At 43.5% G+C, this 23,785-nt stretch overlaps 1 protein-coding gene across 4 annotated transcripts in view; it reads right to left on the bottom strand.

The window, feature by feature from the left end:
• Positions 1 to 23,785, bottom strand: part of ADAMTS18 (ADAM metallopeptidase with thrombospondin type 1 motif 18) — a 151,172-nt gene that overhangs the window by 71,129 nt on the left and 56,258 nt on the right. For 3 of the 4 annotated variants that reach the window (XM_081505760.1, XM_081505763.1, XM_081505761.1), the window contains 5 exons: positions 6,406 to 6,688; positions 3,652 to 3,845; positions 3,288 to 3,371; positions 1,605 to 1,764; positions 892 to 997 (listed from right to left, as the gene is read on the bottom strand). In XM_081505760.1, coding sequence (XP_081361886.1) covers positions 892 to 997; positions 1,605 to 1,764; positions 3,288 to 3,371; positions 3,652 to 3,845; positions 6,406 to 6,688 — 827 coding nt within the window. Of the gene's footprint in view, positions 1 to 891; positions 998 to 1,604; positions 1,765 to 3,287; positions 3,372 to 3,651; positions 3,846 to 6,401; positions 6,689 to 23,785 lie in introns of all 4 variants that reach the window. The other variant, XM_081505764.1, reaches the window with a different exon arrangement.

Below are 23,785 nucleotides of genomic sequence, written 5' to 3'. Positions count from 1 at the left end.
ATTTATGTATAAAGCACCAAAGGCAAGAGTAAGAGTCATAGAAATGGGGATAAGATGGGGAGAGATCAAAGCCATTCCTCTAAGAGGAAAAGGTCATTAAACCAGCACCATAGTGTAGTTTTCTGGACATAAGAAAACAGAGCTTGAATTGGATTTTGAACTTAAAATTTTTAAAATTTTCTAACTTACTTTGATTTAACAGCCTATCAGAAGATAACATGCAATTTCTTTGGTTCATGTCAAAAGTTTTATCAAAATCTTATGACCTGTCTCCTTCAAAATTTAACTATTAGGCCATGTTATTTACAGTCTGAACAACAACAACAAAGTCCATTTACACACACAATGGAATACTAAGTAGCTATCAAATGTTGTTCAACAAGAGCCTTGACAATGACTGGCCTTTGTTTGGGCCCTTGTTACAGTTAAGTGTGATCTTCCTTGTGGTTCAGCTGGTAAAGAATCCACCTGCAATGCAGGAGACCCTGGTTCGATTCCTGGGTTCGGAAGATCCCCTGGAGAAGAGATAGGCTACTCCCTCCAGTATTCATAGGCTTCCCTGGTGGCTCAGATGGTAAAGAATCCGCCTGCAACGTGGGAGACCTAGGTTTGGAAGATCCCAAGGAGAAGGGAACCGCTACCCACTCCAATGTTCTGGCCTGGAGAACTGCATGGACAGAGGAGCCCAGTGGACTACAGTCCATGGGGTCTCAAAGAGTCGGAGACAACTGAGCAACTTTCACAAAGGAAAAAAACAGTCAAGTACTATTGTAAACCTTATATAAGATATATCCTATTTACTCCACCCAGATCGATAATAATCATTAGAGGATAGCCAGTGAACCACCCAACTGGCTTTCATATAAAACGGTGCATCGAGGGGTCACTTACTTGTGTCCTGACTCGTGAGCGATGGTGAAGGCCAGGCCAAGCCCTGTGTCCTCATTGATGGTACAGCTCCGGTACTTACTGCACATCCCACTGATGGGGGCGAACCCTGTTGAGAGAGCAATTTCAAATCCAAAGCAAACACTCCTGATCATTTCTGATGTCCAAATGCTGTGCACACTTTTAGTTTAAAAGATGATTGTATTTATTTATTTGCAGAAAAATGCTAAAGGTATTTGGCTCTCTGTCCTCTCTAAATAGATAAGGGTAGAACTTAACACTTTGTTTCTTTTTACAGATACTTTCAGCTGAGTCCTTCAAAGTTCAAATAACTTTTTAAAAGAAGCATGCTTACTTAGGGGCACAGTTGAGTGCCACTGAGACTAGGCAGGCTCTTTTCAGCTATCCAGCTCTGCACTCAAGATGCTTAGGGAATAGCCTACAACTTGTGTAGTTAAATGATAATTGATCTTATGCCTGCAGGATCATTACAAAGTTTAATAAAGAAAAATACAACAGGAATAAAGTAAAGGGGCCCCCATTTCACATTGAGTTCGGTTAAACAGAACAATATTCAGAGAGGGTACAATGAGGATACTCCACAATTTAAAGATTGTCTCCTTAATAAGAATCGCAAGAGCCACTCACCCAATAGAAAGTTCCCAGACTGTTTTTAGCTAACATGGGTGTGCATGAAGCATGTGTTCATATCATACCTAGAGTGTCACATGGTTCATTCTTCCAGGAACAGATATCAAATCCCGTGAGTAAGATAGCGTGGTCATGCCTCTTGCCGTTCTTTCCAATGAGGGCAGACTGCCACTGACAGAAACTATTCAGAGACTGGTCTGCATGATGGTTGATCAGTAATCCTCCCTACGGGAAACCCGCACAAATCAAAGTGTGAATGTGTGACAGACGTGAGAATGTTGCATCACTCCATTTGTACAGGCAAACACAGAAGCATCATGTTTCTGGGGGAAGGGTCAACAGAGGAAAACACTTGAGCTAAAGTTGGACATAATTGGTGTTTAAAACTGTTGCAGGTAAATGTTCACAATATTGGAAGTAACTACAGAGTTTTGGTAGTGTGATTTGTGACCAGTTGTATTTCTATAACAAATAAATTGGCATCAGTTAGAAACACCTTTGTTCGTCTCACACTGGTAACATCTTTATAGAACTGTTATTACTTTTACAATGTAATTATTACTTAGTGGGGATAAAGTTCAGTGGATCCTTCAGTCAAGTATGAGGACAGAACTGACCATGGCTTGCTTACTCCTATGTCAAAATTTCCAGGAAAGGGTTCAGCACATCATAGGCTATAATCCATCAATCAATAAACTGAAAGCTCACTGAATGGATGAAGAAACAAATAATTACAATATTCTAAAGGGTAAGCAAGGACCTACTCTTAAAATAATTTTTTAATCAAATTTTTCCTGAGAACTATTAACTTGGGTCAAGTTGAGAGTTTTTAGACAAAACCCTTAATTATCAGTGAATTAGGATGCTGCTAACTTTGAGTCCTTGGGAACAGTATAAGTGGTAAATTAGAAGTATCTCCCAAACAACATACACCTTTTCTTCTTTTCTAAAATTCTAAGAATAATTTGATACATTGTTAACCTCTGGAGCACTACAGACCTGGCAATTATATTCATTTTTGCCTCATCTCTGACTCTCTGCTTTGTCCATTCATGACTGGGGTTACAGATGAAGAGGAAAAGCCTTAGGGGACTTAAAAAATAGATTGGTAATTCCCACCTCAGAAAATACAGTTGCAACATCAAAACACTACAAAGCAGGAGGTGCTGTACAATTTAACACTTGATGATATGTTCTGCTTGCATCTCCCTGTAACTAAGTCAAGGGCAGTTAAACATCCCTTGTTTATTTTCTATAGTACCTAAGGTGGTGCTGGGAAACAGTAAGCTTTTTACCCGAATTTTCAGATGACTTATTATCAGTATATTTTCAAAATATCCTTTTGTAATTACCCAAAATCTCCAACTTGCCAAATCCAGCTAACATTTAAATCTCCTACCAAATGTACTTTCCTTGTGAAGCCTGCATAATATTTTATAATATCTATATTCTACTTTGTATATTCATTTTACTTTTTTGTAGCCATATTGCATATGCATTTTTAATATTTTATATCATTGTATATCTATACATATATTGCATGTTTATATATAAATTATCATTTTGTGAGGTTTTAGTATTTAAATACACAACCCTATTGGACTGTACTTTCCTTGAGGGTAATTTGAAATTTTCAAAGTTGAATTTCTAATGACAATTCCATGGGTTGGCAACACAGTAGGTGTTTGCTAAGTGTATCCTGAATGGCAGAATGAATGAAGAAAAAAGAAATTAAGTGTGGCACCTACAGGTTCTTGTTCCAGAAGAATGAGGCTAACCACAACAATGTTTATATCACTTCCAATGGTCCCATCTTTAAAGAGGCTGGAAACCTGTTGAAACAAATTGAAATCAGAGAAGAGTAAAAAGGAAAAACAAAAAATTTTTTTTAAAATTTCCAAAACTGCAAGGGAAGATCAATAAGACATATTTATGAGCAAGTATGCATTGATTTGGCCAAACATATTCATGTAGGAAGCCAATTTCCTTCCAACTTAATTTTTTTCAATAGACTCACGTGGCTGCATCTGCTATTTAACTCACGCATGGGAATCCCATGACTCTGAGCTGTCTTAGGGAGGCAGAGGGCTGGGGTCCTGGCTGTCTTCGTACCATGTTCATGACCGTGAGGATGTACGTGGTGACGTTGGCCTTGCCATGCTTCTCCACCATTTTCTTGTCCGCCACCACAAGGGTCTCCACGCTGAGGCCCTTTGGTGACTTGCCAGCTGATCTTCTGGGCCGTCCCGAGCTCCCATATTCATCAAACCTGAGATAGGTGTCCTCTGTGGGAGGCTTAGGGGCATCTGCAAGGAACAGAAGAGCATTTGGAAGGGCTGTCAGCAGAGATCAGCCGGGGAGACAGACAGACACCTAAGCAAGGGGAGGAGGGAGACCGAGTAACCAGCACTTCGCTCATCTCCTGACAAACGATGCCACTCTACCTGTTCTGGGACTCTGGACCTAATCTGTGGTTAAGAGAGACTCTTTCAGTAGAAGGTACAATGGATGGACTGACAAACGGATTGAGTAACTCAAAAGTGCTCTCCAAAGAGTCAAAGAAAACAAGCTACAATTCTAGCTGGAAGAGTGGGTCAAGAAAAACCAGTATTGTGGGAAGAATCTTTAAAAACAGAAAGTGCTCGTTTTATTTTATTGCTTAGAAACTTCAGACACAGACATTGTCCTTTGCTTCTGAATTCATTATCACACTTTGTATCGCTGTTGTTCCTGTTCAGTCGCTAAGTCATGTCTGACTCTTGGCAACTCCATAGGTTACAGCAGGCCAGGCTTCCCTGTCCTTCACTATCTCCCAGAATTTGCTCAATGTCATGTCCATTGAGTTGGTGATGCTATCCAACCATCTCATCCTCTGCCACTCCCTTCTCCTTTTTTTTCTATATATACTTTGTGTATTATTTTCTAACTAAAGTTTACAAATACGTATCCTGTAGAATGCTGCCCACGTTCTTGTTTCATCAACACAAACTTTAATATAGCACAAAATAAGTGGTCAGTAGGACTCTTTGACCCGATATTAATTTAGTTGCTCTGGAAACAGAATAGTCAGAAGCGATATTTGAAATTCTATTAAATGCTTTGTAATAGATAAGGTGCAGGCATGGATACTGGCCATAGTGTCTGAGCAGAGACCTCAAAGTACCTGTTAGATTTAGGCACCATCCCTTTAGTTAATGGACTGTGACAGATTCAAGGGTTGCTGGGAAGGAAAAATGCATTTGGAAAGCTCAGGACCGTACGTATTATAGATACATTTAATACTGTAACAACTGGTACAGTCATTATCGTGAAGTCAGCTCTCCATAGAGAAAAATGAAATGATCAAATCATTTAGAGCTCAATTTAAAACCTCAATTGGCCATTTTGATAAATGACTCTGAGTTTCAGTTTCCTCATCAGTGAAATGAGTATAATATCTAATCATAAAACTGCCTTAAAGATTAGCTTTTATATTTCATATTAAGTATGTCATTGCCACTATGAATATCATCACTATCCTTAATACCACTAGTATTACAAATTCATGCCAAATAGATGTTCCTTAAAAAGGATATTTCAGTAATACCAAATCCCCGAAACCAATTACAGTGCTAGAAGCTGTCCTTCATGACTACTAGTGATCAACAACTTCCTCTGCTCCGTGGGTACCACCCAGCTGCCCTGCCCAACCATGTAGTCACCCGCTGCTCACGGCTCCTGAGACTCTGAAATGTGGCTGATGCCACTGAAGGAATGGGATTTTTTAATTTTATTTAATTTTTATTAATTTCATTTTACATTTAAAAGACAGTATTTGATTCAGCTATTGAAAAACTTTACATATGGAACAATTTGACTGTGTAAGTCTACTTTTCACCTTTAAGTTTTATAAAATCTAGATACAGATTAAGCATTTCTGGTGAGAATTTATTGTCTGATTTGGAATTGTTCTCTAAGTGTAAAATAAATGGATTTCTAAAATTTAATATGAAAAAAGAATATAAAATACATCATTTAAATTGGTACTTCATTGGTATATTGATGACATACTGAGATGATATTTTGTATATATGGGGTTAAATAAAATATATCATTCATGCTAATTTACCTATTTAAGCATTTTCTAATGTGGCTATTAGAAAATTTAAAATTACATATGGGGCTGTTATATTTCTGTCGGACACTGCTGGTATGGAAAATGCAGATGGTTCTGCCCAGGTCACAAACCAAGTCCAAGGCTTCCTATGTTCCATCGCCACCTCCGATCAGGTGCCAATATTCTCGTTAACTGGGAAGTCTGTTGAGTTAGTTGCTCAGTCATGTCTGACTCTGCAACCCCATGGACTGTAGCCTGCCAGGATCCTCTGTCCATGGAATTCTCCAGGCAAGAATCCTGGAGTGGGTTGCCACTCCCTTCTCCAGGGGATCTTCCCGATCCAGGGATTGAACCCGTGTGTCTTGCATTGCAGGCAGATTCTTCACCATCTGAGCCACCAGGGAAGATTCAAACCTTCAAAAGGAATACCTACCCACACCTGGGAATTCACCTCTGATCTCTCTCATCATTTGGAAGACTAGGTCCTTTTCTTATACAGAAAAGAGACAGAGACTAAAATAATATTGGGATATATGATTAAAAAGATATTAAAAGATGAAAAAAAAATCTTTCCAGTCTAACTGAAAAAAAAAAAGGATCACCTAGTTTTTGTCTGACAGGGGTGATTTTTGGCTCATCTCCAAGACTAACTTCAGTGGGGGCTGAGCGTAGCCCAGTCTTAATCTGCAAAGTCAGCACACCCAGTGATGCACGGGAAAACTGTCGAGGGCCCAGAGAGGAAGAGAACAAGAAAAGGTTTCCTTACATACATTTCTTGCGTCGTCCACAAAAATGCTGCTTTTGCAACCTTCCATGATGACGTTCTCTCTCTGGACTCCAAGAGGTGTGGGGAGTGTGACTTGGGGGGTGACCCGCAGGGTTCTGGCTGGAGCTCAGGTAGCCATGGCAACGCTGGACCTTCTCCTCGGCTGTCCTTTTGTACAGCACGTGAGGATGGTGACCTGCGGGGGAGCTGTAGTTGTGTTCCTGGGCCAGGAGTTGAGGTAATGGCGAGATGAGGAATTCATTTTTTCGTGTCCTTATGAGGCCTGACTAAAAAGCCAAACACAAAGGAAACATTAAGGATTCCTTGCAGCCCTGTTTTGCGTGTGTAGATTTTCAGCCTCTGTATCAGCAACTTCCTGTGTGCAGGCCCCACCCTAAGCCCTGGGCATGGGCCGTGTCATTTTATCTGCACCATGAGCAGCTGCAACTGTTACCACCCCCATTTCACAGGTGAGAAAACTGAGGCTGATAGTCAAAGGAAAGCTAGTATTGGTACCTAGAATTCTCTACCTAGTGGGGCAGTGCTGTTCACTTCTAGTCTAGGTAGCTAATCTCGATGTTTGGGACTGAAGAGCTGAGTCATGTGACATTCTGGGATTCTCCACACCTAGGACACGGCAGATACCATAGTCAACACTGGACACAGTGGTGTATTTAAAAACAGCCCCACTCTCCAAGAGCTTATAGTATAGACAGTAAAAACAAAGACATTCCATCTTGACTTCATAAGTGCTCAATAAAAGGACTAGCAAGGATGGGAGAGAAAGGAGTGAGTGATTCTTGGTTATTTCCAAGTGAGGGTCGGGGAATCTGAAGGGTTACACCAACATGAAGAGACAGATGAGCTACATCAGGAAGAAGGAGGAGACTGGGACAAGCCCATCCAGTCACAACGTCACTTTCAAGTTCACGGAACAATATGTCTTTGTATCTGAAATTTCAGACACAATACACCCCTGCCTTTTCCCCTCACATGCGTTGTGCTCTCTCTTCTCCACATTTGTTCAGAATTTCCCTGATCCCCAGGCACTGCTACGAAAAGTGTGGCCTATGGACCAGCAGCTGCAGCTTCACCAGCACGCTGGGTAGAAATGTGGACTCTCAGGTCTCTCCCCAGGCCTGCTGACTCAGAATTTATGTAGATGCCGGGGTGATGTGTCTGCCCATTAACACTGGAGAAGCATTGACAAATGTTAACCCAGCAGGGCTTCCCAGGTGGCACTAGTGGTAAAGAACACGCCTGCCAATGCAGGAGACATAAAAGATGTGGGTTCGATCCCTGGGTCGGGAAGATCCCTTCAAGGAGGGCATGGGAACCCACTCCAGTTTTCTTGCCTGGAGAATCCCATGGACAGAGGAGCCTGGCGGGCTATAGTCCATGGGGTCTCAAAGAGTCAGACGTGACTGCAGCGACTTAGCACATATGCACACACGCATAACACAGGCCAGGAGCTCTTAAACGCTGTTGAACGTAGGAATGCCTGCAGATCTTAAACATGTACACGCACACACATACAGGGTCACTCACTCCCAGGTGGAATTCCATACTATCAAAGAGTGAATATCTTGTGATTCACGCATCAGAATTTTTTAAACTGCCTCAATGGTTATCCCAACGTACAAATGAGTTTACGACCTAGGTCCTACCTTCCTCAGGTGCAAAACGGAGAGAAATTTTCCTGCCCAGACCACCTAATAAGGGGAGATAAAATAACCACTGCAGAAACCCTTTATGCACTTTCAGTCCCAGTTTAGATGACTGACAATGATGAGTGATTGAATCAACCTACATTCACTGAGCGGCAGCGAGGTGCTATGCACTTGGGTAAGTGTGAACACGCACCTGTGCAGGAAATACACACGCACACACGTGCAGAGCATGTGGCCTACTGGGAAGCCAGACATGTAAATAGCCAAGTATGTAAGGGGGTGCTGGGGTGAGGGCAGGTTACCAAGGGAACAGAGAGAGGTGTGGGGGGCATCACCAGGGATTCCCCAGGCCTTACTGGAACCCTCTGTTAGGGTTCACTCTCTCACTCCTAAAAGGAGCCCCAGAGTGTATGTGTGATCCTCATTTTCCTTGCAGTTTAGAAGTCTGCTGCCTTGTGGGACTTCCCCAGTGGTCCAGTGGCTAAGACTGTGCTTCCACTGCAGGGGGCACAGGCTCGATCCAAGGTCAGAGACGAAGATCCCACCTGCCATGCAGTGCTGTCAAAGAAAAAATCCCAAAACAAAACACCCCACCAACAAACAAAGAACAAAGAGTGCCTTTTGGTGACGCCAGCGTGACGCTCTCCTCCCTTCAGCAGATACATACCGAGTATCTAACGCAAAACCCAGTTCCAGGCCCTGGCACAAAGAAGAGGCAGAAAGTCAGGAAACAGTCCACATTCATGCTCTCATGGAGATGATGGGACAATTAATCGGCAACAAAAATTTGAGGAAGTAAAATCTCACGACCCCAGAAATCCTGCCCACCTTCACTGCACCTTCACTCAGGCTGGATCTCAGCACAGTTCGCCTTCTCTGCCCAGCCCAGTGCCAAGCTGTAGACACGCTCATCCCTCGTTTGGGCACTCTCTATCTTCCAAATCCCCCTTGTCTTCTCCACTACGGTCCCCCGACATTGGCCAGTGTCCTTGGCCAAGAGCATCGGCTCACCTCACACGAGCTAACGTTCATCTCAGACCTGATTCCCTTTGCCGCCCCACAGACGCCTCCATCATCTTCCCCCTCTGGAGCCTGGCAGCTGGTCTGCCCTCCTCTCCTTCCTACCGTTCTGAACAGGACACTTCTGTGACTTCTTGAATCAAGCAAATTCTTTCACCTGAAGGGGTGAAAGCAGCATTTGCCACCCCAAATGCACCTCTTGGGCATAAGGATTACCCTGAGCTGGTTAAACAGCAGACACCAGAGGGGCTCTGGGCAGCCAGCAGATGAGCCTTTTCTGAGAGCATTTCCCTTCCGAGGGAAACCTCCACGTGTTGGGGCAGGGGCGGGGGCTCCCTCTCCTACCGGGAAGGAGAGGTTGACTGCAACTCCAGAAATTTTAATCTACTGACAAGGTTCCGCTTTAAATGTGTGTAACAATCATACCCTTACTTACTGGGCTTTGCCTGATAGGTCACGTAACTGCCACCCACCCCATTCTTTCTTTGGTCTTTAGGCATTTAAGGGGAGTGGCTTGGGTCTTCTGTGCGAATTATTCAGCTTTCCTGGGTCCTGCTCAATCGTATCTGACACTTTACAACCCCATGGACTGTAGCCCACCAGACTCCTCTGTCCATGGAATTCTCCAGGCAAGTACTGGAGTGGGTTGCCATTCCCTTCTCCAGGGAATCTTTCCAACCCAGGGATCGAACCTGGGTCTCCTGCATTGCAGGCAGATTCTTTACTGTCTGAGCCACCAGGGAAGCCTATATATATGTTATTAAACATCTATCTGCTTTTTTGCTGTTAATCTGTCCTTTATTATAGTGAGGGCGGGGTGGGGGGGGGTTGTTGGTCACAGCCAAGAACCTAGAAGGGTAAAGTGAAAATTCTTTTCGTTGTCTACACACTCTTAATCAATCTTGCACGTCCTTTTCCTTTGCCCGGCCATCATCTTCTTCCCCCAGAGACTCACTAGTGTGGCCTTCTGGTGCTTTTTGCTTTTGTCTCAGATTAAACAACATCTTCCCAGAGAGACAGGAGTCAGCACCCTATTGAAAACTACCCTTCCCTACTTCGAGCACTTGGGGCTACGGTTTATATGCTGTGCATCCATCTTCAATGAAGGAAATAAAGAAGATGCAACCTTCCTATTACCTCTGACAGTGTTTTAACATCCACTTTGTACATGGGCATCGCTGGTGTATGCCACACATCCTCAGTCAATAAATAAATGGCTATCAGCCCACAGACATGTGCGGAATAAGTGAACAACTGAACTGAAAAATCTCAGAATGGAGCAGATGCTGAAGCTGGGCATGCCAACAGGAAGTGACCTGTTCAAATTCATAAACACTATGAACTCTATCTCTATTACAGATGTTGTAAACAGACTGATTACGGGTTTCTCAGAGAAAGAGAACCAGGCGTGGCTTTCTTGACATAAGAGAAGCCATTTTGGCCTAAGGCATTTTGTGATCTAAGCTCAGTCACCATGTTTGCCTTTGAACAGGTCTTGGTAGTCAATGATCTTACAGGAATAAAGAAATGCAGGAACAGAGAAAAGGCAGTCAAACAAAGCAGGGTCTTAGTTCCTCTTCAAGGAATATATATAATTTTTACCTTTGAGGTCTACAGGATCAAAGGCCCCCAACCAGGTGCAGGATGGAAAGATGACGTTGACCCTCTTGACTTCAGTCAACTAAAACTTGGACCTTGGCCTCCGTTCTATACTGAATTCTTCTCTGCCCAAGCTCCCTCATAAACATGCATGTACCATTACCTTCAAATTCTCCAGGTTTGCTGTTCAGGCAAAGATCCCTGATGCTTCGGGAAAGATCCCTAGTGTGCTCCTTACTTGCTGCAAGTAATAATAAATCCTTCCTTCTCCCCATATTTGGCTCGGCTGGGACTATTGGCTCGATATCCACCAAGAGGCAAACCCAGTTTTGGGGGAACAGTGTGAAGCCAGGAGCCCCCCCCCCCAATCCGTATTTAAACCTCAAGGCCAGCTATAGGGGCTCTCAGCTGGAAGCCCAAGTAGAATTCAGGCACCCCTCCCCAGCAGGGCCCTCAGTGCCCTCACCTCTCCAAGCTGCGCAAAGACAAAAGACCCCATTTACAGTCCCCAGAGGACAGAGTGAACAGTTAAAGGGGAAAAAAAAATAGTGAACTAACCATGAAGGCCCTCCAGCCTTACTAACTTCCTGACTTGGTTCAACTCATATCAAAGGCTTAAGCCACTCAACCGCCTTAACTGGAGGAACTGGTTTGGAAGCTTTCTTTTTACTCCTTATTTCTTGAAAACTGTAGACATCTCAAATTCAGAGAGACTTCTGCACTAAGAAAGCAATTGGAAAAAAAAGGCATCTTATATTGGGACAGACACATGAGGCCCAAACAGCCCTCCATATTTAATTCAGTTTTGGGCAACAAGGACAAAACTCCAGAACAATTCTTTATAACAAAACAAGGATTTTACAGAGCTGCATATTAAGGAAGAAAAATATTTCTTTTTGGAAGTTTAGCCTGATGGAAAATAATGGAGTCTAACAAAAAATACTTTTTATGGTTTAAAACATAAACCCAGTACCTCTAAGAGGAGCCACCTATTTAACTATAGAATATGTGAAGCATTTTGAGTGACCGAACACATGCGATGTTTTTGACAAAATGTGGCCTGGAAGACAAGACCTCTGGTCCCAACAGGCTTCCAATCAAATGGGTAAAGCAGGGGTGGAAAAGGGAAGATCACAAGAAAACATTCTGTGGTGTCAAATGTGGAGGAAAAAAAGCAGGATTCTATGAGTGAAAGTGAAAGTCGCTCAGTGGTGTGCGACTCTTTGTGACCCCATGGACTATAAAGTTCATGGAATTCTCCAGGCCAGAATACTGGAGTGGGTAGCCTTTCCCTTCTCCAGGGGATCTTCCCAACCCAGGGATCAAACCCAGGTCTCCCACATTGCAGGTAGATTCTTTACCAGCTGAGTACAAGGGAAGCCCATGATTCTATGAGACAGATACTATCAAAGAGTGAGGGGAGAGGAGAGACTGATTTTGGAAGTTTTTAAAAATTTTTTAAATTGAAATATAGTTCATTTACAATGTTTTGGGTGCATAGCAAAGTGATTCAGTTTTATATATAGACATATCCATACACACACACACACACACACACACACACACATATATATGCACACACACATATATATGTACATACGTATGTCCATGTGTTTAGTTGCTGTAGCCTGCCAAGCTCCTCTATCCATGGAATTTCCCAGGCAAGAATACGGCAGTGGGTGTTCAGTCCTTGGAGGAGGCATGGTAGCCCACTCCAGTACTTTTGCGTGGAGAATCCCGTGGACAGAGGAGCCTGGCGGACTACAGTCCACAGGGTCACAAAGAGTCGGACACCCACAGTAAACGTAAACATAAAAAATAGAGCCATGACTTTTAAAACAAAAGTCAGAGACTTGAGAGCATATGGGGAATAGGAAAAGAGACTCCAGGTGAAAACCTGTGGAACTATTTCTGGTCCCATGGCCAGAGATGAGTCAAAGTCTGATGACACTATGCTGAGAGCATATGGACCCTAATAACTTCCTCAGCTCTCCATAAAGTGTGTCATTCTAAGAAAGTGAAATAGAATTTTCTGCCATCTGCATCTACACACACAGAGCTGGTTTAACAGACAACTGGGACAGGCCCTCACATGTGGACACACATTCTGAAAAAAGAATGTGTGTTCAGGATTCCACATTACTGTCAAAGGGGGGAAAAATCTATACTTTGGGAGAAAAAAACCCCAAAATAGTTATGTCGACAAAAATCTAGCCTTTCTCATCCATTCATTGATATTAATATGAACGTCAGCAGGACTCCAATACAAATACAATGTGGAAGGGGATTTATGCTTTCCAGATTCATATACACAGTCATCTTTCTTCAAAAAACTGTAAATCCCAGTCCAAGAACATTTAATCAGATACCATCAATCCCCTCACATTGCTCACAGCCTGGTGACAGAGGAGTATGAAGCTAACAAGAGCCACAAATGCAGTATTTTCAACCCGGTGATGGTTAAGTGCCCTTTCCAGCTTTTAACTCCTGAGGAAGTTTACATACCTCTCAAGAACGAACCTCTCACTTTCCAAGTCCCAGATTTGTAAAGTGAGAATAATACTAGCATCTCCCTTAGCAGGTTTTTAGAGAACTAAGTGAGTTAACACTTTTAAAATGCTAAAAACTGTGCCTGGCACAGAAAACACTCAAAGTGTGTTTACTGTTACAATGATTATATTTGATCAGATGAGGGAACCGAGCCTTTTTCTAAGTGTGTATTATAACTGGCCCCTTCAATTGGACCTGCAACTCTGGGAAGTGGTATCAGTGTTCTGTTATTGATAAAAACAATAAAAGGACTAAATGCACACATGCTCAAAAATGCGCTCAGTTTGAGTAAGTAGCCACGATCTGTGTTTCAACATTTATAAATTAATCCAAGTGGTTTAATCATGATCAGTAGGTAATCTCCCCGCCACCCCGTCTTCCTTTCCAGCCCCATCTGGAGGACCATTTCACTGCTTCCTGTGTACCAGACATTCTGCAAAGCATTCTACCTGCAAAATCTCATCAGACTCTCACAACAGTCCTGTCTGATGGGTGCTTTGCCTCTCAGTATGCCAGGGCCATCTGAGCACTCAACCCTTCCTCAGTTTTAAACACTCATCCTGTTTGCTGTTGTTTAGTCGCTTCAGTCGTGTCCGACTCTTTGCAACTCTATGGACTGTAGCCCGCCAGGTGGCTCTGTCCATGGGGTTTTCCAGGCAAGAATACTGGAGTGGGTTGCCATGTGCTCCTCCAGGGGATCTTTATGACCCAGGGATTGAAGTCATGTCTCCTGCATTGGCAGGAGGTTTTATTTACCACAGAGCCACCAAGGAAGCCCACAAATCCTATTAGGAGTCAGGAAAAATTCCAGAAACACTGAATTGAAATTTACTAAGAGAGTACAACTTAAATGTTTACACACACACACACACACACACACACACACACATACACACACACACACACATACACACACACACACACACACAGGTAAATGTGCAAAGTGACTGACATATGAACTTAATGGGGGGAATAACTATGGTCCAGCTATGGATGTCAGGATATGTATTGCTCCTTCATGTCTTTGGGAGGGGTGGAAAGAGATTAATAAGGAAGAGAAACCATATCTTCCCAGCCCTTCAGACAGCTAACTGTGCTCAGCCACTCAGTTGTGTCTGACTCTTTGTGACCCTTTGGGCTGTAGTCTGCCAGGCTCCTCTGTCCATGGGATTTTCCAGGCAAGAATACTGGGGTGGGTTGCCATTTCCTCCTCCAGGGGATCTTCCTGACCCAGGAATCAAGCCCACGTCTCCTTCATCTCCTGCACTGCAGGCAGATTCTTTACCGCTGAGCCATCGGGCAAGCTTATACCTTGACAGCCAACAGGAAGGACAGATGTCAAAGCCTCGTGGCCCTTACAAGCAGTGCGTTCATGAAGATCGAGGCAGGAGCCATCTGACAGCCTCATGTCACGTGATCCTCTGTTCCGGCCCGCCCTCAAAAATCAGATCATTTCAAAGGAAGCTTAAGGAAGGATGCCATTTGGAAAGCACGTGACTGCTGTAACGGCTGTAGGTTAATTGTGAGGGTCCAAGTGGAGAGAGCTGGCATGTCTGGGTTTCATAGAAACCAGACTTGCCACAAACTTCACATGGGACCGTGCGGCCAGCCCTTCCCCCATATTACCAGAGGCCCTGGTGCTGTGTCTGTTAGTAACAGCCCTCCTCTTTACACATCAAGTCAGCATCCTCTGGAAGACGGGGGAGGAGAGTAGGCTAAATGTCTGGGAGGAGATGCTCAGAACTAACATCCAAGTTGTGTTTTCAATGGCAATTTCAGAATCCAAATCTGTGTTCCCAACCTCAATACTTCATCTTCTTCAAACAGCATCCTACTGATATTCACATTTCTGTTGCATTCACAATTCTCACAACATTGATGTACAACTGACCTTAGAGCTCCAGCTCAGTCCTGTTTCACCCCAGGTCAAGAGTTAAAGCAGTGGTCTCCTGTTTCAACTCTCTGTTGGTAATCCCTACCCTCTTCTGCTCTGAAATCACTTTTCTCAAACATCACTTTGAAGAGGTTCACATTAAAGCTGTGTTATCACAAGATAAGTGCTGGAACAAGGAATGTGGGGTTCAAACCACTTTAGTCTACCCCACTATAAAGACCAAAGATGGACAGGTCATGGTGGAGAGGTCTGACAAAACGTGGTCCACCGGAGAAGGGAACGGCAAACCACTTCAGTATTCTTGCCTTGAGAACCCCATGAACAGTATGAAAAGGCAAAAAGATAGAACACTTTCTGAAAGATGAACTCCCCAGGTCAGTAGGTGCCCACTATGCTACTGGAGATCAATGGAGGAATAACTCAGAAAGAATGAAGAGATGGAGCCAAAGCAAAAACAACACCCAGTTGTGGATGTGACTGGTGATGGAAGTAAAGTCCAATGCTGTAAAGAGCAATATTGCATAGGAACCTGGAATGTTAGGTCCATGAATCAAGGCAAATTGGAAGTGGTCAAACAAGAGATGGCAAGAGTGAACATCTACATTTTAGCAATCAGTGAACTAAAATGGACTGGAATGGGTGAATTTAACTCAGATAACCATTATATCTACTACTATGGGCAAGAAGCCCTTAGAAGAAGTGGAGTAGGCATCATAGTCAACAAAAGAGTCCAAAATGCAGTACTTGGATGCAATCTCAAAAATGAAACAATGATCTCTGTTCGTTTCAAGGCAAATCATTCAATATCACAGTAATCCAAGTCTATGCCCCGACCAGTAATGCTGAAGAAGCTGAAGTTGAACGGTTCTATGAAGACCTAAAGACCTTTTAGAACTGAAACCCAAAAGGGATGTCCTTTTCATTATAGTGGACTGGAATGCAAAAGTAGGAAGTCAAGAAACACCTGGCATAACAGGCAAATTTGGAGTACAGAATGAAGCAGGGCAAAGGCTAATAGAGTTTTGCCAAGAGAACGCGCTGGTCGTAGCAAACACCCTCTTCCAACAACACGAGAGACGACTCAACACATGGAAATCACCAGATGGTTAATACCGAAATCAGACTGATTATATTCTTTGCAGCCAAAGATGGAGAAGCTCTATACAGTCAGCAAAAACAAGGCTGGGAGCTGACTGTGGCTCAGATCATGAACTCCTTATTGCCAAATTTACACTTAAATTCAAGAAAGCAAGGAAAACCACTAGACCATTCAGGTATGACCTAAATCAAAGAAACCCCTTACAATTATACAGTGGAAGTGAGAAACAGATTTAAGGGATTAGATCTGATAGACAGAGTGCCTGAAGAACTATGAATGGAGGTTCATGACATTGTACAGGAGGCAGGGATCAAGACCATCCCCAAGAAAAAGAAATGCAAAAAGGCAAAATGGTTGTTTGAGAAGGTCTTACAAATAGCTGAGAGAAGAAGAGGAGTGAAAGGCAAAGAAGAAAGGAAAGATATACCCATTTGAATGCAGAGTTCCAAAGAAGAGCAAGGAGAGATAAGAAAGCCTTCCTCAGTGATCAGTGCAAAGAAATAGAGGAAAACAATAGAATGGGAAAGACCAGAGATCTCTTCAAGAAAATTAGAGATACCAAGAGAATATTTCATGCGAAGATGGGCACAATAAAGGACAGAAGTGGTATGGAACTAACAGAAGCAGAAGATATTAAGAAGAGGTGGCAAGAATACACAGAAGAACTATACAAAAAAGATCTTCACGACCCAGATAACCACGATGGTGTGATCACTCACCTAAAGCCAGACATCCTGGAATGCAAGGTCAAGTGGGCCTTACAAACAAAGCTAGTGGAGGTGATGGAATTTCAGTTGAGCTATTTCAAATACTATTTCAAATAAAAGATGATGCTATGAAAGTGCTGCACTCAAATGCCAACAAATTTGGAAAACTCAGCAGTGGCCACAGGACTGGAAAAGGTCAGTTTTCATTCCAATCCCAAAGAAAGGCAATGCCAAAGAATGTTCAAACAATTGCACTCATCTCAAACACTAGCAAGGTAACGCTCAAAATTCTCCAAGCCAGGCTTCAACAGTGTATGAACCGAGAACTTCCAGATGGTCAAGCTGGATTTAGAAAAGGCAGAGGAACCAGAGATCAAATTGCCAATATCCGCTGGATTATCGAAAAAGCAAGAGAGTTCCAGAAAAACATCTACCTCTGCTTTCTTGACTACACCAAAGCCTTTGACTGTGTGGATCACTACAAACCATAGAAAATTCTTCAAGAGATGGGAATACCAGACCACCTTACCTGCTTCCTGAGAAATCTGTATGCAGGTCAAGAAGCAACAGTTAGAACTGGACATGAAACAACAGACTGGTTCCAAATAGGAAAAGGAGTACATCAAGGCTGTATATTGTCACCCTGCTTATTTTACTTATATGCAGAGTACATCATGAGAAATGCTGGGCTGGATGAAGCACAAGCTGGAATCAAGGTTGCCGGGAGAAATATCAATAACCTCAGATACGCAGATGACACCACCCTTATGGCAGAAAGTGAAGAACTAAAGAGCCCCTTGATGGAAGTGAAAAAGTAGAGTGAAAATGTTGGCTTAAAACTCAACATTCAGGAAATTAAGATCATGGCATCTGGTCCCATCACTTCATGGCAGATAGATGTGGAAACAGTGACAGACTTTATTTTCGGGGGGCTCCAAAATCACTGCAGATGGTGACTGTAGCCATGAAATTATAAGAGCTTGCTCCTTGGAAGAAAAGTTACAACCAACCTAGACAGAATATTAAAAAGCAGAGACATTACTTTGCCAACAAAGGTCTGTCTAGTCAAGGCTATGGTTTTTCTAGTAGTCATGTATGGATGTGAGAGTTAGACCATAAAGAAAACTGAGCACCGAAGAACTAATGCTTTTGAACTGTGTTGTTGTAGAAGACTCTCGAGAGTCCCTTGGACTTGAAGGATATCCAACCAGTCCATCCTAAAGGAAATCAGTCCTGAATATTCATTGGAAGGACTGATGCTGAAGCTGAAACTCCAATACTTTGGCCACCTGATGCGAAGAACTGACTCACTGGAAAAGACCCTGATGCTGGGGAAGTTTGAAGGCGGAAGGAGAAGGGGATGACAGAAGATGAGATGGTCGGATGGCGTCACCGACTCTCTGGACTTGAGTTTGAGGAAGCTCTAGGAGTTGGTGATGGACAGGGAAGGCTGGCATGCTGCAGTCCATGCGGTCGCAAAGAGTTGGACATGACTGAGCAACTGAACTGAACTGAACTCTAAAGCCAGCCCTCGGTAGCCTCTCTATTCATCTGCCACCCTCTTCTATTGAACTGCAGGTATGACAGCTCCATTGCTAGTCCATCAACAAGACAGCCAACCCTTCCCAGGACTGTGGTGAGTGCTATTTTGTTTGTTTCAAATGATCTCTTCCCAGTGACTTCACTTTATTCAGTGTTTTTTGCCCAAGTGTGATCTCTTCAAACTATCCTATAAAAACAAAGCAGACCTTGTCATTTTTCATTTGTTTCATTTTTTTGTACAGTCCTGATCCCTACTTGGTGGTCTATCATGTAGCTGTTCGTGTATCTGTTTATTGTCTTTTATTCTTATTAGCTTCCTAAAGCCTAGGTCTTGTCTCTCTCTTGCTAATTTTCATGTGACCGGTGTTTACCACACATTTGTAAAAGTGAAAGTGTTAGTCACTCAGTAGTGTCTGACTCTTTGTGACCCCATGGACTGTAGCCCACCAGGCTTCTCTGCCCATGGGATTCTCCAGGCAAGAATACTGGAGTAGGTTGCCATTTCCTTCCTCAGCAGATCTTCCTGACCCAGGGATCAAACCTGGGTCTCCCACATTGCAGGCAGATTCTTTACCATCTGAGCCACCAGTGCTCAGTCAATACTGGCCAAAAAGTTCATTTGGTTTTCCAGTCCAGTGTTACCAAAACTCTGCATGAACTTTTTGGACAAGCCAATGGTGGCGTTAGTGGTATAGAACCCACCTGCCAATGCAGGAGACGTAAGAGACACATGTTCTATTTCTGGGTCAGGAAAATCCTCTGGAGGAGGAAATGGCAACCTGCTCCTGTATTCTTGCCTGGAGAATTTCATCGACAGAGGAACCTGGTGGACTACAGTCCATGAGACACCAAAAAGTGGGACAAGACTGAGCACACACACACAATATGGAACTGTGGAATTTTGGAATTAACCAATGAGCTAGAAACAAGGCAACATGCTTGGTACTATGAGAGACAAAAAAACAAAAAAACAAGCAAGACACTGATGACTGCACCTTAAGTGCAGCATCCTTAAGATGCTGCTATAACAGGAGACAAACATGTCACCAATTAACTAGATGTATCCTTTTCCTTATTTACCTTCTGGTTTGCCTGCCTCTCAAGTAGGCTTCCCCACCATCCTGCTATGAATGAGAGAACATAAAAAATTCTGTGGGAATACAAAGTCTGGGGACACCACCTCTGAGGATAATATTCCAACTCTTGTATTGGACAGTGAGGGATGGTTGAAGGTTCTGAAGGAAAAAGCTCTAAGGACTGATCTGTGGAACAGAAAACTGGTTGGACCCAAGTTGTCAGGACTCTTGGCCTCTTGTAACAGTGAAGGATAAACTGTCTTGACCCTTTGTATTCTGCCTGGCATTATTGTGAAATAGCCCAAAAATTTAGACAAGAAAAGAAAATTATATAATGAGCCCACATTAGCTGACATCTAGTTTGTCAATTCTTGTTATACACCATCTTTGGCTTTGGATTTCTTTTTCTTTTTTTTAAAGAGCCTAAATATTATAGCTAGAGATATTCCAGTATTGAAACCTAAACTCTCAGTATCAATTAAGATGAATATCTTCATATAAGTTTAGTATCCCAGGCTATCAAAATCCTAACTCCTCACTATCTGAAAATAATGAATACATTATTGGTATCTCTTGCTATTTAAATTATCACTATCCAAATTTATTTGGTTTCTGAGTTTGAAGAGTAATGCATTTATGTGGTGGTGGTAGTGGTTTAGTTGTCAAGTTGTGTCTGACTCTTGTGACCCCATGGACTGTAGCCCGCCAGGCTCCTCTGTTCATGGGATTCTCTAGGCAAGAATACTGGAGTGGGTTGCCATTTTCTTCTCCAGGGGATCTTCTCAACCCAGGAATCGAACCCAGGTCTCCTGCATTGCAGGCAGATTCTTTACCGACGGAGCTTATGAGGGAAGCCCAATGTATTTATGCAGCTGGTGCTTTATACATGTTTGCTGTAAAACAGTGATTTTCCTAGAAGGAACACTTGACATGGGTCTCATGACTCAGCTGGAGTTGTATAAATAGTGTCCGCTGTATTGCAAGACAGCGGAGCAACCATTTCTGGAATAAGTGATGCTCCTCCATTTCCAAGGCTGTGGCCTGTTGACGCACTGCATCAGGAAGACACATGTTTTTACTTGTTTCTATAGTGGTGATCGTTTATGTCAAGCTCTCCACCCCACTTTTCCTTGCCTCCCTTGGAACTGACAGCATGCATTTGTTACAAAGACAGCTGGAGCTGGAAGCCATGCCAGTAACCAGCTGTTAGCAATGGTGATGAAGTCTGCCACGTGGCAGCATCCCATTGGGCAGCTGCACAGAGAAGCCGGATGATTGACAGGACTTCCCAAGTTCTCCTGGCGGTGGGGTGTAACAGCCAGGGATGGACACCATACTGGAAACGCCCGGTCCCAATTTTCCTCCGCTATTTATCTTCTCCTTTCCCTCCTCACCCCCTACCTTAAGGTAAAACCAAGGAAAATAATCACAGGATTATGGGATGTTAGCGATCCTGTACTTCATCCCCCTGGATTTACAGGGAAAGGAAATGAGATCGAGGGAGAACAAAGGGAGTACCCCAAGTCTCACCACTTATGAGCAGCACGTTGTTCTGCTTCTCGTCACCTTCACGAAGAGATGAGGCTTGATGACTTAAGGGCCCTTCCATATCTGAAATTCTATTCTTTTGATCAGTTGGTATGACATGCAGAGGGCTTCCCTGGTGGCTCAGCAGTCAAGGATGCGCCTGCCAATGCAGGAGACGTGTGTTTGATCCCTGAGTCGGGAAGATCCCCTGGAGAAGGCAACGGCAACCCACTCCAGTACTCTTCCCTGGGAAATCCCATGGACAGAGAAGCCTGGCAGGATACAGCCCACAGGGTGGCAAAAGAGTCAGACATGACTGAGTGACTAAACAACGTGAATGACATGCAGGTAACTTACTGTCATGCCAAAAACAATTTCTGCATAAGATCGGATAAGCTGGCTTAAGAGCCTGGCAAACACATAACAATAAACATGTTTACTGATAGTAGTAGTAATTTAGTCGCTAAGTCATGTCTGACTCTTGCGACCCCATGGAATATAGCCCTCCAGGCTCCTCTGTCCATGGGATTCTACAGGCAAGAATACTGGAGTGGGTTGCTATTTCCTACTCCAGGGGATCTTCCCAACCCAGGAATTGAACCCGGGTCTCCTGCACTGCAGGTAGATTCTTTACCATCTAAGCCATAAGGGAAACCCTTTAGGAGTCTATATCAAGGAAAAAAGAAAAAGACCTGGGATTCTGAGTTTGGTCTGGTTACAGAGTTCTGAGTCTTATCTGGTTACAGATATTTTATCTGTAACCTTGGACCATTTGCATGCCTTACCTTAGTCTTAGTTTCCTCATCTGTAACATGAGAGCAACACAGAGTTATATTTTCACCATTGCCTGGGGTGATGCTGGAAAACACCCGGAAAGCACACTGTGGGGTGACAGATGCCTGTGAAGAGATCCGTGCACAGTCCTCACTCGTGAGGCAGGGAGGCAGACACGGTTTTCCTAGGAAACCGGAATTGAAGCCTCGTTTATTTACCCTGTGAGCTCTGGGAGATTGCAAATACTTGGTGCCTTCATGCAGAAACAAACTACAGAAGCCGGCAACTGGGTAAACATTTCTCCTCTGTGAACCTAACTTGCCTCCCATAGCATCCAAATTCCTACTCTAAACACATGCTGGGGATGGAGGAGGGAGCCTGGGGCAAAAATAGCAAAGGACTGTTTGCCTTCAATTAAACGAGTATGCTCCATCCAGAGTCAGCTTCAGAGAGACATAAACAAGACAGAATGGAAGGCAAACACATGCGCTGTTAGCTCATTAATATATCGCCTGGGGATTAACTGAGTGTGTGTCGTGATTCCCGAGCTTTCCTCCCACTCTCGCAGATTCCCTTGGCTCATCCAACCATCACGCAACTTCTTTTCCTGTTACCAGCACAAGAGTGGCAGGAGGACAGGAAGTGGTTTTCTTGCCAAAGGTTGGGTCACTTCCATCTACTGTCAGGAGTCACAGATTAGTCTGTCACGGGGCATGGATCAGTTTACAAAGTTATGCAAATTGTCAGATGGCACAGGCCACCCTTGAACTAAGATAAGCTGTATTTCAATAAACCAAGTATGTACGGGCTTCCAGATACCTGATCAAAGCAGGTAACTAGGCTAGCCGATGCAAACTACTTTGTATAGAATGGATAAACAATGCTATCCAGTCCTACTGTATAGCACAGGGAACTATATTCAACATCCTGTGATTAAACCGTAGTGGAAAAGCACATGATAAAGAATGTATATGTATCCCGAACTGAATCACTTCGCTGCACGGCAGAAATGAACACAACTCTGTCATTCAGCTACGCGTGCATGCTCAGTCACTTTAGTTGTGTCTGACTCTATGTGATCCTAGGGACTGTAGCCCGCCAGGCTTCTTTGTCTCAGTTTCCCAAGGACAAATGAAGGACACAGACTTGCTCTGAGCATCAAAGACGACAACATAGGGAAACCATTTAGGATACTGGCTGACACACGGTGAGTGCCTGGCTGGCCCATTTCAGGTGCCGCGTCACAACCTGAAAGGCTTGGGCTTCCCAATGGGCTGCTTGTTCGTCTTTCCCACCACCATGGGGGGTAGCAAAGTAGAGGGGCCTTGTATGTTCTTGTCATGGTTTTCACTCCCTAAACTTCCCAGCACCAAGAGTATCTGATGAATAAAAGCAAGCTAGGTGTCCACCAACAGACAAATGGATCAGGAAGATGTGGTTCACATGTATACTCAACAAACTAGTGGATATAAGAAAAGAGTAGACTCACAGATATTGAGAACAAATTAGTGCTTACCCGTAGGGAGAGGGCTTCCCTAGTGGCTCAGATAGTAAAGAATCTGCCTGCAATGTGGGAGATCTGGATTCGATCCCTGGGTTGGGAAGATCCCCTGAAGGGAATGGCTGCCCACTCCAGTATTCTGGCCTAGAGAATTCCAAGGACTGTATAGTCCATGGGGTTGCAAAGAGTCGGACACAACTGAGCGACTTGCACTTTCACTTTCAGTCGGGAGAAGGAGAGAGGGGAAATATAGGGATTTAGAGGTACAAACTATGAGGTACAAAATAAGCTACAAGGATATATTGTACAATACAGGGAATATAGCCAGCATTTTATAATAACCATAAACAGAATATAACCTTTATACTGTATATCTATAACATATCATACTGTACAACAACCATACTTCAATAAACCAAGAGCAG

Source organism: Giraffa tippelskirchi, chromosome 7 (assembly GCF_054371585.1).
Source record: "Giraffa tippelskirchi isolate mGirTip1 chromosome 7, T2T-mGirTip1v1.2.pri, whole genome shotgun sequence".
In the NCBI taxonomy this organism is placed as follows: Eukaryota; Metazoa; Chordata; class Mammalia; order Artiodactyla; family Giraffidae; genus Giraffa; species Giraffa tippelskirchi.
The sequence above is the reverse complement of the archived record's forward strand: the minus strand, read 5'-3'. Positions and strand labels throughout refer to the sequence as shown.